Here is a 14,849-nt window from a genome sequence, read left to right as displayed (position 1 = left end):
AGGTTTAGAGCATGTAGCCGATCAATCTCCTTCCTAATAAAGGAAAATCTGAATCAGACTCTGAAAAAAATCCTTAATTTACTAATAGATTTATAGAACATTGAAAAATGGAGAAAAACATGTCACATTGGTGGATGAGAGTCAGAATTAATTTCTTAATAGCTCATGCACTGTGCTTCTTTTATACTTTTTCAAATAGCAGTTATGTAGCTACTAAGTGAACAGTCAGCGTGTAATGCACTATATAGTGAAAAACAATTTGCTTATGTTTGTATGTATGAGATGAGGAATGCAAAATTTTGTTTTGGAATCTTTAAGGTTTTTAGCCAAGTGAATTCTCAAGACCAGTAAAGAAGTATGCTAACGAGTTCATTAGTTGTGAAAGATAATGTTTTTTATCGGGCTTGGATATAGATAACCTCACAGAAGCTGAGAAGTCTTCACACTTACAGTGCTGTTTTGCAGGGTGGTGATGGATTAATAACTTTAATTAGAACATTTTTTGGGGGGGGGGGGGACATGTCATAATGAAAGGGAGAGCTGGTAGTTTTCTCAGCTAAGCTTTTTCTCTTATTTGAAACAGTTTTAACTCCACAAACATATTCAAACAGGTTTTTAACCATAGCCTCCTTAGTACAGGGCTCCTACGGCTCAGATCGGAAGAAACCAAGGTGGCAAGCAGTTTATGCTAGCTAGGGCAGGGAGGAGCTTTAGTACAGGTTATGTAGAGATGTGTTTGCAGGTGAAGCAGTCTTCAGCCTTGGCTTTAATTGTCAGATCAAGTCTGTGGTATAAGGCATCAGGAGAAGCTTACAGCAGGTGCCTCGGTGTGGGTAAGCATGGGCTTGAAGGAAGAGTGAGGACTTGAGTGGGAAAGGATTTGGTGCAAGAGTCAGGAGCGGTAGGGAAACCTGGATATGGGGCAGGTCTTGGGCTGGGAGGGATGGGATGTTCGTGCGTAGGGGCGATGATAGCATCTCGAGTTGGCTTCTGGGGGAACAGAAGTGATGTCTGAGGGACTTCCACATACAAGGAATGGGGGAGCGTTACTATGGGACTTTGCCACCCTTCTTCTTAGCATCACTCCGACACAGGATTTTTCTCCATTTCTCTCTACTCCCTCTCGTTTTGCTGTCTGAAATATGATAGTCCTTTGTTCTAACAGTCCTGTTGAAGACAAAAGAGGCATGAAGAACAAAATGACTCTTGCCTACTAATTAGGGAACCATTTTGTCACTTTATTTTAAAAGGGAAAGGCTTTTTTTTTGTATTTGGAAAACAGGGTTCATAATACTTCACTGACTTGTGTAGAAAAGTAGATTTTTGAGATGATTGCACACAAAGCTACTCTGTCAAAATATACAAAAAGATAAGAAGCTAAGCCTTGATGACAGTAAGGTCTGCACATTTTGCCTTGGTGTATTATTGTACTGTAATTTTTTTTTCTTTTTTTGCAAGTCTGATAATGCTGGTCAGTCTTAGAAATCGCAACATTTGTTTTACTCTTTTTCCTTGATATAAACCAAATCAAAACTTGAACCCAGCTGTTACAGTCGAAAACTGTGAGTAATGAAGGAAAAAAAGCGTTGTGGATCATGTGTTACCTTTAAGAAAAAAAAAAGTAAATGTATAAAATTTGTGCACCTGAAAAACTGGAACGTTTTCATGCTTGTCTCAAGGTAGTTTAGAGTCATTTTGAAAAAGCAGTCAGGGCTTGGAAGTGTGTGTGTGAATTCAAAAATGTGTACATTACTTTCTATGTCTTCTCCGTAGTTGTTGATTCACTGATAAATAATTTCATTTTGTTTGCATAAAGTATATGTGTGATCAGAAAGAACATGAGGACAGTTATTTTCCTTGTTAGCTCTTCATTTTTGCAGCTGATATAGTACAGAACAGTTTTCCTGCAGATCTGTATTATTTGAAATAATTTCCATGATGACTGACTTTTACTTTTGACAGGAGAAAATTCAAATCCAGTTGTCACATTGTTTTGAAAAAGAAGAAAAGCCTGCAAAAGATGAAACGGAAAAGGAAAAGTCCAGTGATAAATTGCCCAGAAAAATGTTATCAAGAGGTTTGCTATCTGCTTTTAATTTGTATTTTTAGATCACACTTTCTATAAAATCTGTTAATGACCTCAAGTGACCTTGTCTTTGGGAAAAGTGTTAGAATGTTTTTAATGTAAAAACAGCGTTTTCTTAAGACTAAAAATTGTTTTTTTGTGTGTGAGCTGCAGTGAATTTTTGTGCATGTTAATGATTAATATTTCACTGTATATTGTGTACCTGTATATATGATAGTCCAGACTTGCATGTGGAAGATAATTTGCCAAGCTGAATTACTCATTTCGCTATGTCAAAGTAGTATGCATAGATAGAGGTAGTAATATCCAGAGAGTAGTATCTGTATTATATGGATAGAGATGAAAAAATGGCATGTACAGATGGAGTTGTCACCTGGTGAAAAGTCCGGCCCCCTTTCCTCTGGCTTTTGTTAGTTTAAATTTAAATAAAAGATTTTTATAGTTAGCACCTGTCCAGATGTGACAAGCTCAAATCTTATCCAGCTTTTTAGTATACCTGTTGGTGAAATTAATTGTCTGTCTGCACGCCAGCAAATACTTAAGTGTCATCAAATGGCCTAATCCCTGTGTTAATCAGGTAGTAGGTTATGTCCTGGGTATAGAAAGAATCTGAAATTCATTCATTTTAATTTGGCATGGAACTGCCAGATGTAACAACAGAAGACTGTCTCTGTCCATGTTGTCTAATGCTTTGTGTGTTGTATCAGAGCTAACTTGCCTAACCTTTAAAGTACATTCCCACCTTCTGAAATTAAAAAAAAAAAAAAAAAAAAAAAAAAGGACAGCAAAGGCTAAGTAATGTTGAAGAGTTGAGAGCTGAGTGACAAAACATCTAAGCTGTTGTAAATACACCCAGCATAACCTGTGGAGGTTAATTACTCTCTAATTTAAGACATGTCAAAATGTATTATGATGGAATTTAAACATCAATCTTCCAGTAATTACTTAATTATTGTTCACTTGGCAAATTAAGAAAACGAAGGTAAATAATTATTCAAGTTTTTTATTTCTTATTTTTTTTTACCAGGCATGCCTCTTTTTCTTCTTCCTCTTTGGAATCAAAAGAAATTGCAAAAGATAAATGCTCAGACTTGCTTGGTTTCATTTCTATTCTCTTGACAATGCTAGGGCAGGATTGATAGTGTACTGAGCTCTGCAGAGCTCAGAGAACTCACTGTCATTCTTCTTTAGGGAACTAGAGGTTCCCTGTCCTCAGATGGACTTGGAGTCTCTCCAGGAACAATTTCAGTCTAATTTGTGAAAATCAAACACTTTAGTCACCCTGTTTCCCACTACGCCAAGAGACTGAGCTCTCTTGGCACTGTTGCTTCTAATTAAAAAAAAAAAAAAAAGTCGGCATAGATTCTGCATCCACTGAATCTTTCCTTCTTTGTGCAGTAGTCCCCTCAATCATTGCTAATAAAAGCTAATTTGCAAAGATTGTACTCCATGCTAACCACGAAAAGACCTGGAACAGCAAGGCATAAGTCTGAAGTGTGCATAACTTAAGAGGTTGGCACTTGAGTAGTTCTTGGAAGAAACCTAGTTCCAAAGGTTATTAAAGCATCTCTAGCTTTTAATTCTTGGATACAGAACTCTGGAAGGTGCTGGTGTAAGGAAAGACTTGGTGTTAGAAGTATTTCTTTCAGTGACACAACGTAACCTGGAAACACTTGGAACGAGTCAGATCTTTGTGGGACTTCTCTGAAAGTTTTCAAATACCATGTTGTGAAAACAAGACCAGCTGAACATGGGTTTTTAGTAGTGCAGAACAACAATAATGGTGATTAAACTGTTAGATACCAGCTTACAATATTTCTTTGGGCAGCATCCAGTAATTCTGTACATCAGCTAGTGGTCCACAGAAGTTAATACAACAGTGCAGTGGAGAAAACTTGGGGGGTTGATGGAAATGACATGACTCAAGGTGATATGCTGCTTCAAAATGTATAGCAGTTTGTTAATAGATTGACAGCATTACTGGAGCTTTTGCCTTCTGTATTACACTTGAGTGGGAGAATTGGGGTGGTCATACTGGGTTTTCTGTTTTGTTTTTTATTTGAGCCTTTTCTTTGGAAAATGAAAGTATCCAATTTAGAATAACATGCCTATTAATTCTGATCCATAAATAATATGTTCAGCAATAATTGAGGAAAAATACATTTTTTGCAAAGTGTAATTGCGCTCTCTTCCCCCCTACCCTTAGATTCCAGCCAAGAATACACAGATTCCACTGGTATAGATCTTCATGAATTTTTAGTAAATACATTAAAAAACAATCCCAGGTAAGCATTATTAAGCTTAACTTTGTTCTTCTGTCTTCTTGTTGCCTGAAGTATAACACCGCATTTTGTTCTGTTCTTTTTGTGTTTTTTTTTTTTATCCTTCCTCTTCACTGACATGTAGTGCTAGACATTTATTTAGGATGAATTCTTGTTATGGAGGCTATCTGAAACACCAATCCATGGTAATTTGTGTGTTATGTGAATGCAGATTCAGGACACTGAACTGTTTTAAATGGTATTCATGTTTAATAAACAGATAGTTCAGATAGACTTTTAGAGTCTCTTCTGTATTTAGTTCTAAAACTTGTTTAGCATCTACTTGTTAGGTACCAAACTACCTTTTACTTTTATCTGCCTTTTAGTGAATTTCTAGACAAAGGAGTTTCTTTTAAGCTGTACTATATAAACCATAGATCAGTATACCTTCAGTCTGCACATCAGAAACCAAATCTGACCTTATCCAAGTCCATCATTTAGCAAGAGTTGACATAATTTGGTTGCTTTGAGGTTTGGAGTGCATCGTCTTGTTTGTTCTTTTCCTAAACAGGGTTTAATACTAGGTCTGTGGCTGTACATACAAGACAAGAAATAAACTTGCTGTAGTTGTGCTGCTATCGCAAAAAACTATTCCGCTGCTATTTGTTACTCGTGCATATTATAGTTAGCATTTCCCATGTGATAATGTATTGGGATTCCGCTTTATTGAAAAAAAATTTTTGAAGAGGCTATCATAAGTGTCCAACAGCTTTTAGTCCTATAGAGTAAAATTAGGAAGCACAGACCTGTGCTAGACTCATACTTTGGCCATATTGGAAGTCATAAATCTTCACACTGAAAATAAGAATCGCAGATGAAGACCTACTGTAGGCCTTTATTCTTGCAATATCTGAGAAGCTTAGTTATCTGATGCATGCAAATTATCAGCTGTGGGACAGTTAATTTTATTATATGTTAATGATTTACTGAAATTGGCATAAGCGTTTTTAAGATACTATTTTGTGGTGTTTCAGCTAATGTTCCTTTCAGTCAGCTTGAGTTTTAGCTTTTTCATATTACCTTAACATCTCAACACATCGCAATTTATGCTGTTTTTTTAACCACTTAAAGTGCCCTGCGTACGATTTATCTCGATGATCCTGTGATGTGTTTCACAATCCAAGGGTCAGTTCAGACCTCTGCAAATCTCTGCTAATGAGAACAAACGTGGTCATTCTTTCCCTTCTTTCTGAGTCTTCCCGATGATTGTGCTTTCTATTGGGCAGAGATTACTTGGAGAGTCTTTGTACTCTTATTTCTGAGATAAAAACAGCTCGTTTTAGTAGGTGGGTTCAATAAAATACAGCTTAGTGAAAAATGAATAGTTTCTCCTAAAAATCCTGCATTTGAGACTTGGTGGTCCTATTTAGAGTCTTCAATCATCACTTGATCACAGATGTTATCTGTGTATTCTTAAGGTGAATTCAGCTGCAGTTATTGGAGTATCTCATATGTGAGCTGCTGTGTTTTTATTTTCAGGGACAGAATGATGCTGCTGAAATTAGAACAGGAAATTTTAGATTTCATTGGTAATAATGAGTAAGTACTGTACTCTTATAGGAAAAAAAAAAAAATGAAGAGCGTTCCTGTTTATTTAATAAAGCTACTATTCCTCTCTTCCAGAGTTCCAAGAAAAAAGTTTCCCCCAATGACATCTTACCATAGAATGCTGTTGCACAGGGTAGCTGCTTATTTTGGATTAGAGCACAACGTGGACCAGAGTGGGAAGTCAGTCATAGTAAATAAAACTAGCAATACAAGAATGTAAGTGTAAAAGTCTTGAAAAAAAATTCTTGGTACACAGATTAAACACCTGGGATGTGCAGTGATGCTGCATCTGTAGCAGTAGAAGTTTGTCTATTCATTGGGAAGCATGCAGCAAGGAGAGAGGTGTTTCTGAGATCTTGACTGTTTATGCTCCAGATAATGTGATCTGCTTCATGTTTAAACATTCAGGGAGGAAAAAGTATGCTATCTGTAGATCAAGGTTTTGTTGCTTTTCTTTCAGAGATGCTTTGTGAACTGTGTTTCCATAAAATATGAATTTATATCAACCATTTGTCTGTTTAAAGATTTACACCAGCTTCACGCACTTTTTTTTTTCCTTTTGGGAAGCAGAACAGCGCTTAAAACATGGCCACTTTATAACAGGGTGAACATGGGGGAACAGACTTGTAGACCTGGCTACAAGATACTGTAGAAATATATATATATATATATATATATATATATATATATATATATATATATATATAACAAGATAGGTACTATAAAAATCTAATGGGAAAATTCAGGCATTGAAATCTGTTGCTAGACTAATGTTGCCTACAAGTCACGAGCCTTAAAAGTAAACGTAGCAAGGAAGACAGACATCTCATTAGTGGAAGTGTCAGCCAGGTTAACTGCTCATGGCATGCTAGTTTGCTGTGACAGCTGGGGAGTTCTTAGAGAAACTGTTAGAAAAATCTGTGTTTAAAAATACGAGCATGGGGGTCACAGCATCTCCAAAACTCATGTAGTTGACACTTTCATTCCAAGGACCTAGCTATTCTGTCTTCTGTGCTTGTTCTGTCTCCTGTTCTTTCTCAGAAAGATGAAGGATTAATGTGTTTGGTATGATAAAGTTTTGTGTTACCTAGTTTCTGGTTTTAGCTTTGCATGACATTTTAAGTACTGTGATATGAGCATGGAAACAGGAGTTCACAGCTCCTGCATTCTAATCCCAGCCTCTATAGACTACCCATAGTTTTGGAGGAACAAAATCTAATTATCCGCCCTCATTTTAGAGTCAGCAGAACTAAAATAATATACCACACTGAAATTTCAATTAAGTAGATAGTTTCCTCCTCAGAAGTTTTTAGAAAAACATGTAGAGCCTAAATATATGTTAAATAATTTATGTATTCATGTATGTGTTTCTGCTTTGGCTATAAATTCTCTATTGGAATATAATTATAAAGCCATGCATTTCAAATCTGTTGCCTTAGCATCTACCATCATCCCTAGGCTGAAGATTCACACATTCAAGTGTGGAATAAGAACTATTAAAAGATGAATTAATTTTTTTCTAAACTGTATTAAAATAGCCGATTGCCTCTGGAAGCCCCCTGTAGGTGTAGTCACTAATTAGCAGGCATTTCATCTAACCCGCAGACATTAAGAGTCTTAATGTTTTCAGTATTCTTATTTTAAATCACTTTGGATATAAAATAAGAATTTAGAAAGAAAACCTTGGAGATCTGCTCCATGTTGAATAAAACCAAACTTACCTTTTCCTCATAGGCAGATTCCCGGCTCCAGCGCCGATCAGTGATGTTACTGACATCAACAACCCAGTGCGTACTGGCACGTCTCAGTGGAGTGGGAAGTTGGTGATTGCAGGGCAGTAAATTCAGGGACCTTTAAAAGAAAGAGGTAAGACAGTCTAAAGGTTCTCTGAAATGCCTGCTAATTATGTTTGGGCATCCAGTATCTAATAGTTAGGCTTGGCTGTTGTACAGAAGAAGATATTCTGATTTTATATATATGCCCTGAGTAACGAAGAGTAAACAGAAGAGTATACATATGTCTTGTTTTTTAATAGGCAAATTCTTCCTGGTTATCTGAGATTATCTCTTACAATAGTAGTAGTTTTATTGTCTAGGTATTTGTTATCCAAAATTGGTGACAAGATTGCAAAATACTGTGTTTTCTTTCCCAATGTAGATGAAGTACCGAAAGAATTTATATAATTTGTTGCTTCATCCGCTCACTATGGTCTTGTGAAGCTCTTGCTTTCCTGCATTTTTGTATCATTCTTCTCTTGCTTATTTCTCCTTAATTTTGTTTTAGAATCTTCTAAGTTTCAGTGCTTTCTTCTCTCTGTATCTCTTTATCTTCTGTTTTCCCTTGAAATGAACTGAGGTATTACAACAGTAGCAGGAAAAAAAAACCTTTCTTCACTTCTGTGCCTGCCCAATATCCATTGCATGGCACCAGTCTGGATTCAACAACACGTCTGGTTCCCCAAGGGCATGGTTGCTTGCCACCTTAATTGGAAACTGGAGCAAAAGTTTTGGAGGAGGAGGAGATTTAAAAGCAGGTTTGTTATGTTTCAGGAACAGGAGTTGTTAGGTGTACACAACAGTGTGTATTTTTGGTACCTTTTCATTGTTTGGACAACCAAAATCAATCACTTCTGTTAGACAATTAAATACATTGAATGCATTTCAGTTGGTTCCACTGTGTATTGTGTATGTTTACAAGCCCATAAATCTTCTCTTTCTAACAACTTTTCATAGACCTGACCAAAAGTTTTGTGAGCATATAAAGGATGAGAAGGGTGATGATTTTCAGAAGCGGTACATCCTTAAAAGAGATAACTCTAGTTTAGACAAAGATGACAACCAGGTAAATCCATATTGGTTATTTTTCCCTTCAATTTGTTATATTTGATTATGTATTTATACTATTTTCACGTAGAAGTTGACACTTTATCACTTAATTTAGATGAGAATACGATTAAAAGATGACAGAAGAAGTAAATCAATAGAAGAACGTGAAGAAGAATACCAGAGGGCTAGAGAAAGAATATTTGCACAAGATGTATGTATCAAAGAAAATCTTAATGTACAAATACTTCATATATATATGCGTGTGCTTCTGGTTTTTGTTAAGAGGTGCTTCTTTCCAGGAAACTTTCTGTATCTGAAGAGGGCTGAGCAGATAAGAATCGTTAATGTGGCTTGAGTGAGTTTTAAATGATATCGAAGTCACTGAAAAATCTTTCTTTAACCATTACTGCATGAATCCCAGGCAACCTTCAAGAATGATTTTGGTGAATTATTTAGCATTATCTACTTCAATGCAAAAGCTTGCCCCTTACTGAAATTTAAGTTTAGTTCTGGTAAGGCAGTGTAATTCGGAACAATATTTTTTTGCTTGCTTGTTTATTTTAAATAACTTTTTCTCACTTGTGTCTATTTCAAATGCGCCTTATGACTAATCACAGTAAAATGATTTGGATTCTCACACGTGAAAAATGAGTCGGAAACCTGGAAGTCCAGTCTCTTGACTGGAGGTAACAAGTAGGATAAAAATTCTGCACCTGTAGTTTAGTTAATAGGTTTGTGGTGTTGATGATGTGCAAGCCATAAAAATATACTAAGCTGTTCCACACTGTCATACAATGACATTTTGTAAACTACAGTTCAACTTTAAATTTTTTTCCCAAGTAATATGTATCTTAAATAATACTGACTGAAATAAGAAATAAGTCTTGAAAAAAGTTACTTTTAATAATCTACTTTTCCTGACATTTTTTTGTAGCTTTCCTACATCCAAAACCAGATTTGTATTCTGAAGAAAGTGTAATGAGCTCTGTGAGGCTAATTGGCTATATTCAAATATGTTCCAAAAATGTTTTTTTGTTCACCCTACTTACAAAAGGATGGGCTTCTAGTTTTAAAATGACATTTTGCATACTCGTTTACCATATGTTGTACCCTTAGAAAGCTTTTTACCGAATCTTAGAAGTCATTAAGGACAATGTAATTAAGTTATTAATAGCCTTTTTGATCATATATTCTTTTTCCTTTTAACTGTATCCGTGTTTGTACCTAATGAGTTCGGTAAAGTTACTGCAGTAGCCAGTAGTATTGATTCAGGCTTTCAAGAAGAAAGGGCACCAAGGTCTTGTTAGCAGACTTGCGCAGACGTCAACTGGAAGTTGCATAAGGGAGGAAAGGCCCCCTGTAAAGAACTGTAACTTTAGAATAGTTATAATGCTATTTTATTTGTATCAGTGTTTTTCTGAAGTTAACTTTTATTTCTTGTGCATCAGTGGTCTTATATTGTTTCTTCCCCATAACGTGGAATTACTCACCAAAAAGGTTGTTTTCAAGCAGCTTAATGTATAGAGAGGGCTATAAAAGTCCATACATAATATAAAAGGTTTTAAATTGCACCTTGTTTTGTTACTGTGCCACAGTAGGGGTTCCAGATGCCATTAATGTAATTTCTACACTTTTTTTGTCACTCAGTCCCTGTGTTCCCAAGAGAATTATTTCACTGATAAAAGGTAAGAGAATTTGCAGTTCAATTCTGTTTTGTTTTTCTGTTTTCTTAATAAATATTAAGCTATCTTATTAAAATGTCAACAGAATCCAGGAGGAAGAAACTAATAGTACACAACAAAGACGACAGATATTTAGGTATTTGATGCATTCTTTAAAAAAAAAAAAATCCCAAAGTATTCTGCATGCATTTCACCTTTTTCTTTCTTCTTTTTTTTTTTTTCTTTTCCCTTATTTTGCAATTGATGCTTGTGCTAAAAGTTTAGTTTATAACTTACAGAATCAATAAGGAAACATCAGGGAGATCAGCCAACAGCCATCAGAGCAGTACTGAGAATGAGCTGAAGTATTGTGAACCCCGTCCCTGGAGCAGCACCGACTCTGATAGTTCCATCCGCAATCTGAAGCCAGCTGTAACGAAAGCCAGCAGCTTCAGTGGGATATCAGTTCTGACAAGAGGAGATAGCTCTGGAAGCAGCAAAAGCACAGGCAGGCTGTCTAAGACAGGTATTACAAAATCTGTACAACTACATAGTTCCATAGCAGTGAAGTACCTGATGGTTTGAGACGTGATGAATATTGCAGACGTGTGCATAAGTAGAGGCCTCAGTCTTGTAGGTGCTCCATGCATACAACTCCCTCTGGACGCAGTGGGTGCTGCATACATAGAATGACTACAGACCTAGGCCTATAGTGCAAAACTGCCTCGGAGAACTAGAATTCAGGTTACAAATTAAATGAAGGCTTTTGACTTTGGAAGTAGAACTTAAAAATGTATTACAGGTGGCTTTAAATTAAGCTAAATGCATTTCATCTGATACAAAGGATTTGAAAGTACTTACCAACATAAGTACTTTATATGAAATTAAAACATATTTGGAGTTCAACTCTAGTTTCAGTGGGGCAAAGCTGCTTTGTGCAGTCTTAGGAAACTGTGCTGCTATCCTACTAGCTAGGAAAAAACAGCATTAAAACCTATGATCTATTAATTATATTTGTTGTGGTATCTTTCAATGCCATTGTCAGAATTTAAGTGAATATGTCTAAAAAGTTTACTTAATTCTTAAACTGCTGAAAAAATTAAAAGAGACGAGCAGAGTGTACTGTTTAATTGCAGGATTCAGAAATGTTGGGGTAAAAATACTAATTTTATAAGGTTTTGGATTTCAAAGGTGTGCTAATGTGTAACTGATGTCAAAACAATCTCAGAAAATATGGGTACAATTCTGTGGATCAGAAATGAAATTTGGTAAATACTTGCGTTCTAAATGCTAAAGTGATTTGACACAATAAATGAGCTTGGTTGTGGAGAATTTTGAGTCCTGAAGGGGATAGGTGGGTGACAGATGTGCTACTTCTGAATTTGAAGTAGAACTTCAAAAAAGCAGAATGTTTTCTTGTCTGTATTGTGCTTGGCTTTGCTATTATTTATAAAACTGATTTCTAAGTAGAAACCATTTAAGTTTTTGCTTTCCCTGAAACCACCACTACCTCACAAGTACACGGCCACACTTCTGTATCTTAATGCAGTAAAAATGGTTTGTCTACTGTGTACTTGTTTAAAAAAAAAAAAAATGTATTCAAAGAGTACTTCTACTGATGTTTCAAAACATGTATGTTCATAGAAATCTTTTTTCTAAATTGCAAGAACATAAATTAATTCTTAAAATGTTGCTGGAAACATTTTGGCATTTGGAGAGTTAACGCTCCAAGTTCAGGATGCCTGTGTTGATGCTTCACTGCAGCTACAGGTGGTGGTGATTTAGCATGTGTTGGGGTTGTTTCTGTTTGTTCATTTTGATAAAGGGTGTAATTGGCTTTAATTATGATGGCATTAGCCAAATTTCTCTGTATAATCTAGAAGTGGATATGTTTGTAAACAAATCGAATCAAAGTAACGGGTCAAGCAAGGCTTGTTTAACAGAGCTGGGATATGCTGTTCTGCCCAACTTACAATTGATAGCTTTGTATTTCACTTCATCTAGCAGTAGAACAAAGGCTAACAGGCAGCATCAGCAAATGCTTTGAGCTGTACTAATTTTTCATACTAACAAAATGGTTGCAATTAGAACTCGTTGTGAAGGACTTAAAGGACGTGACTTAAAATAGTAGATTAATTTCATCACAGCCCTGTTTGAGTCTTGCTTTCTCTTCTAGATTGTATAGAGGCTGCTAATAAAGTGCTCTTCAATATTTTGTTTCCAAGTCCTGCAAGTATCATAGCAAAGACTTACTAAAGAGTATGTTAAACGGTATGCTTAGAGACAGTGCAGCTCTGTAGAACGTTTCATATTGGACTTCTGGATTAGTGCTTTTGGCTGCATGCATTGGCTTTCAGAAAGCTCAGGGTCTGGTTCTCCACTGCCTTGCAATGTTTATAGCTATTCATATCTGTAAGATAATTGCTTTCAGTAAGCTCTTTTATATTCCTTTCAAACTTTGAATCGTTGCTTTAGACTATTTTTAAAACTACCATATTACCTTAACTTTTCTCCAGCTCCATTCCCAATTTGAGCCTGAAAATTGGGGTGATGTGGGGGAACAACATCAACAAAAAAAAGGGGTGTGTTGGGGGGGTTTTTAGTATTCTGCAATTTGTCCAGCAGGTGAGACGGATCTGACATCTAGTAGGCACAGAAAAGTGGTCATTGCTTGCATGCAGGCTGTGTCTATGTAGCACGTAAATTTATGGCCTGCGCACATGCAATCAATCCTTTGAGCCTGCATGTGCAGAGCTCTGGTGTATCCAGACCCCTGGGTACATCAACATGTATGTGTGCATCATTTGGGAATATGTATGCAACTAGTTCTGTGAATTATGGAAGAACTGCACCGAAGCACATGTGCATACATACAGGGACATATTATCTGTCCAGAAATCAGGTCTAGAGATGATCACTTCTCAGTGCAAAGCAGTGCTGAATTGACCCTTGGTTTACAGAAAGAATCTTGTAATGGCATTCCAGGGGAGATAAAGGGGGAGTTCATTGGAAGGGCACTGTTTGCTAATGTATTTATGCTAAGCTTTAAGGGTAAGCGCTTATGAAGCATATACATCTATGTATATAAAGTGAGCATGATGTTTCTGTCTAGGTAAAAACAATTTCTCGTTACTCCTTTCCTAGGTTCAGAGTCTTCTAGTAGTGTAGGGTCATCCACGGGTTCTCTTTCTCACACCCAGCAGCCTCTTCCAGTGCCAGCTCTAAGCCAGCCTTCTCATGGCACGCCTGCCGTCTATCCAACTGTCAGCACTAGTAACTCTCTTTCCTTTGATGGTGGCATAAATGGGCAAGTGGCACCTACTAGCACTAGCTTCTTTTTGCTTCCCTTGGAAGCGGCAGGCATACCACCTGGCAGTATTCTGATCAACCCGCAAACAGGTTGGTACCGCTCGCGGATGTTCTTGTTACAGTTGAGAACCTGGGCAGAAGTGTGCGAGTGTTTACGTGAGACTTAATTTCAGTATTGTTCTGTCTTTTTATTTTTTGGTGTGTTTCTCTGTTCAGTGTACTAATTTTAAAAAGAGAGCATGAGTCTTGGATAAAAGGGATAAGTAAACTCACTTGGGTTTTGCTATTAAGAGTTTTAATTTATACTATTTTAATGGTGACTAGCACAAACTATGAAAATACTATGATTATTATCCAGAACACAGAATAATTAAAATTCATTTTTTATTTTTTATTTTTTGTGGGGAGATGGAAAAGTCTTTTTTCCAGTGCTAATATAAAAGTTGCAGGGAGGGGAGAGCTCCTGAGCAAGTATTCACATTGACTTGAAGGAACCTATCATCCTTCATTTTGTTTGTCACAACATACATTCTTTCTCTGTGTACTCATGACACTGACTTAATACAAGAGAAAGAAATGAGGATGAGATTACATGCTATTTTTAAACTTCTGTTTCAGTTTAAAACAAGATTAAATCACTGTTGGTGTGTTTGGCCAATACTGATATTTTCAATAAGCAGTGGGAGAATGATAGTTCATTGTGTAGATGCAGAGATGTGTAACTACTTGTCTGGATTAAAAAAATAAAAACCTTGGTTGTAGAAGTTAAGAAATCCTGAAATTTTGATTTTACCTTCTCTGTGCAACCCATCTTTATCATTATGCTAAAATTAAGATATAATCATAGTCCAAAGATTTGTTTTGCTTGTTAGACAAGGAAATGCTTTAGGATCTCTCCCATCACTTTGTAGATACACTTTAGTATATTTGAATATAATGGCACGTACTTTTTAACTATTTCTCACTAGTGCTGCTAAAATAATTAGTTATTAATTTTCTCTCTTGAAACTAAATGGTTTTATGTTCTATTTTTTTTTCTTTCTTTATGTAACTTGGTTGCCATTCTTATGTAGGAAACTAGAGAATCTTTTTTAGTTAA

The 14,849-nt window shown here is 36.2% G+C and overlaps 1 protein-coding gene across 10 annotated transcripts in view; it reads left to right on the top strand.

Annotated features, from left to right (window-relative positions):
• The window catches only part of R3HDM1 (R3H domain containing 1), a 50,759-nt gene that overhangs the window by 12,378 nt on the left and 23,532 nt on the right, over positions 1-14,849 (top strand). For 6 of the 10 annotated variants that reach the window (XM_082763802.1, XM_082763803.1, XM_082763801.1 and 3 more), the window contains 10 exons: positions 1,963-2,077; positions 4,293-4,371; positions 5,887-5,946; positions 6,031-6,171; positions 8,688-8,796; positions 8,896-8,991; positions 10,428-10,465; positions 10,548-10,598; positions 10,741-10,967; positions 13,586-13,840. In XM_082763802.1, coding sequence (XP_082619928.1) covers positions 1,963-2,077; positions 4,293-4,371; positions 5,887-5,946; positions 6,031-6,171; positions 8,688-8,796; positions 8,896-8,991; positions 10,428-10,465; positions 10,548-10,598; positions 10,741-10,967; positions 13,586-13,840 — 1,171 coding nt within the window. The remainder of the gene's footprint in view (positions 1-1,962; positions 2,078-4,292; positions 4,372-5,886; positions 5,947-6,030; positions 6,172-8,687; positions 8,797-8,895; positions 8,992-10,427; positions 10,466-10,547; positions 10,599-10,740; positions 10,968-13,585; positions 13,841-14,849) is intronic. The other 4 variants (XM_082763807.1, XM_082763808.1, XM_082763800.1 and 1 more) reach the window with 2 other exon arrangements.

Source organism: Aythya marila (assembly GCF_965140915.1).
Source record: "Aythya marila genome assembly, chromosome: 6".
Taxonomy (NCBI): domain Eukaryota; kingdom Metazoa; phylum Chordata; class Aves; order Anseriformes; family Anatidae; genus Aythya; species Aythya marila.
The sequence above is the reverse complement of the archived record's forward strand: the minus strand, read 5'-3'. Positions and strand labels throughout refer to the sequence as shown.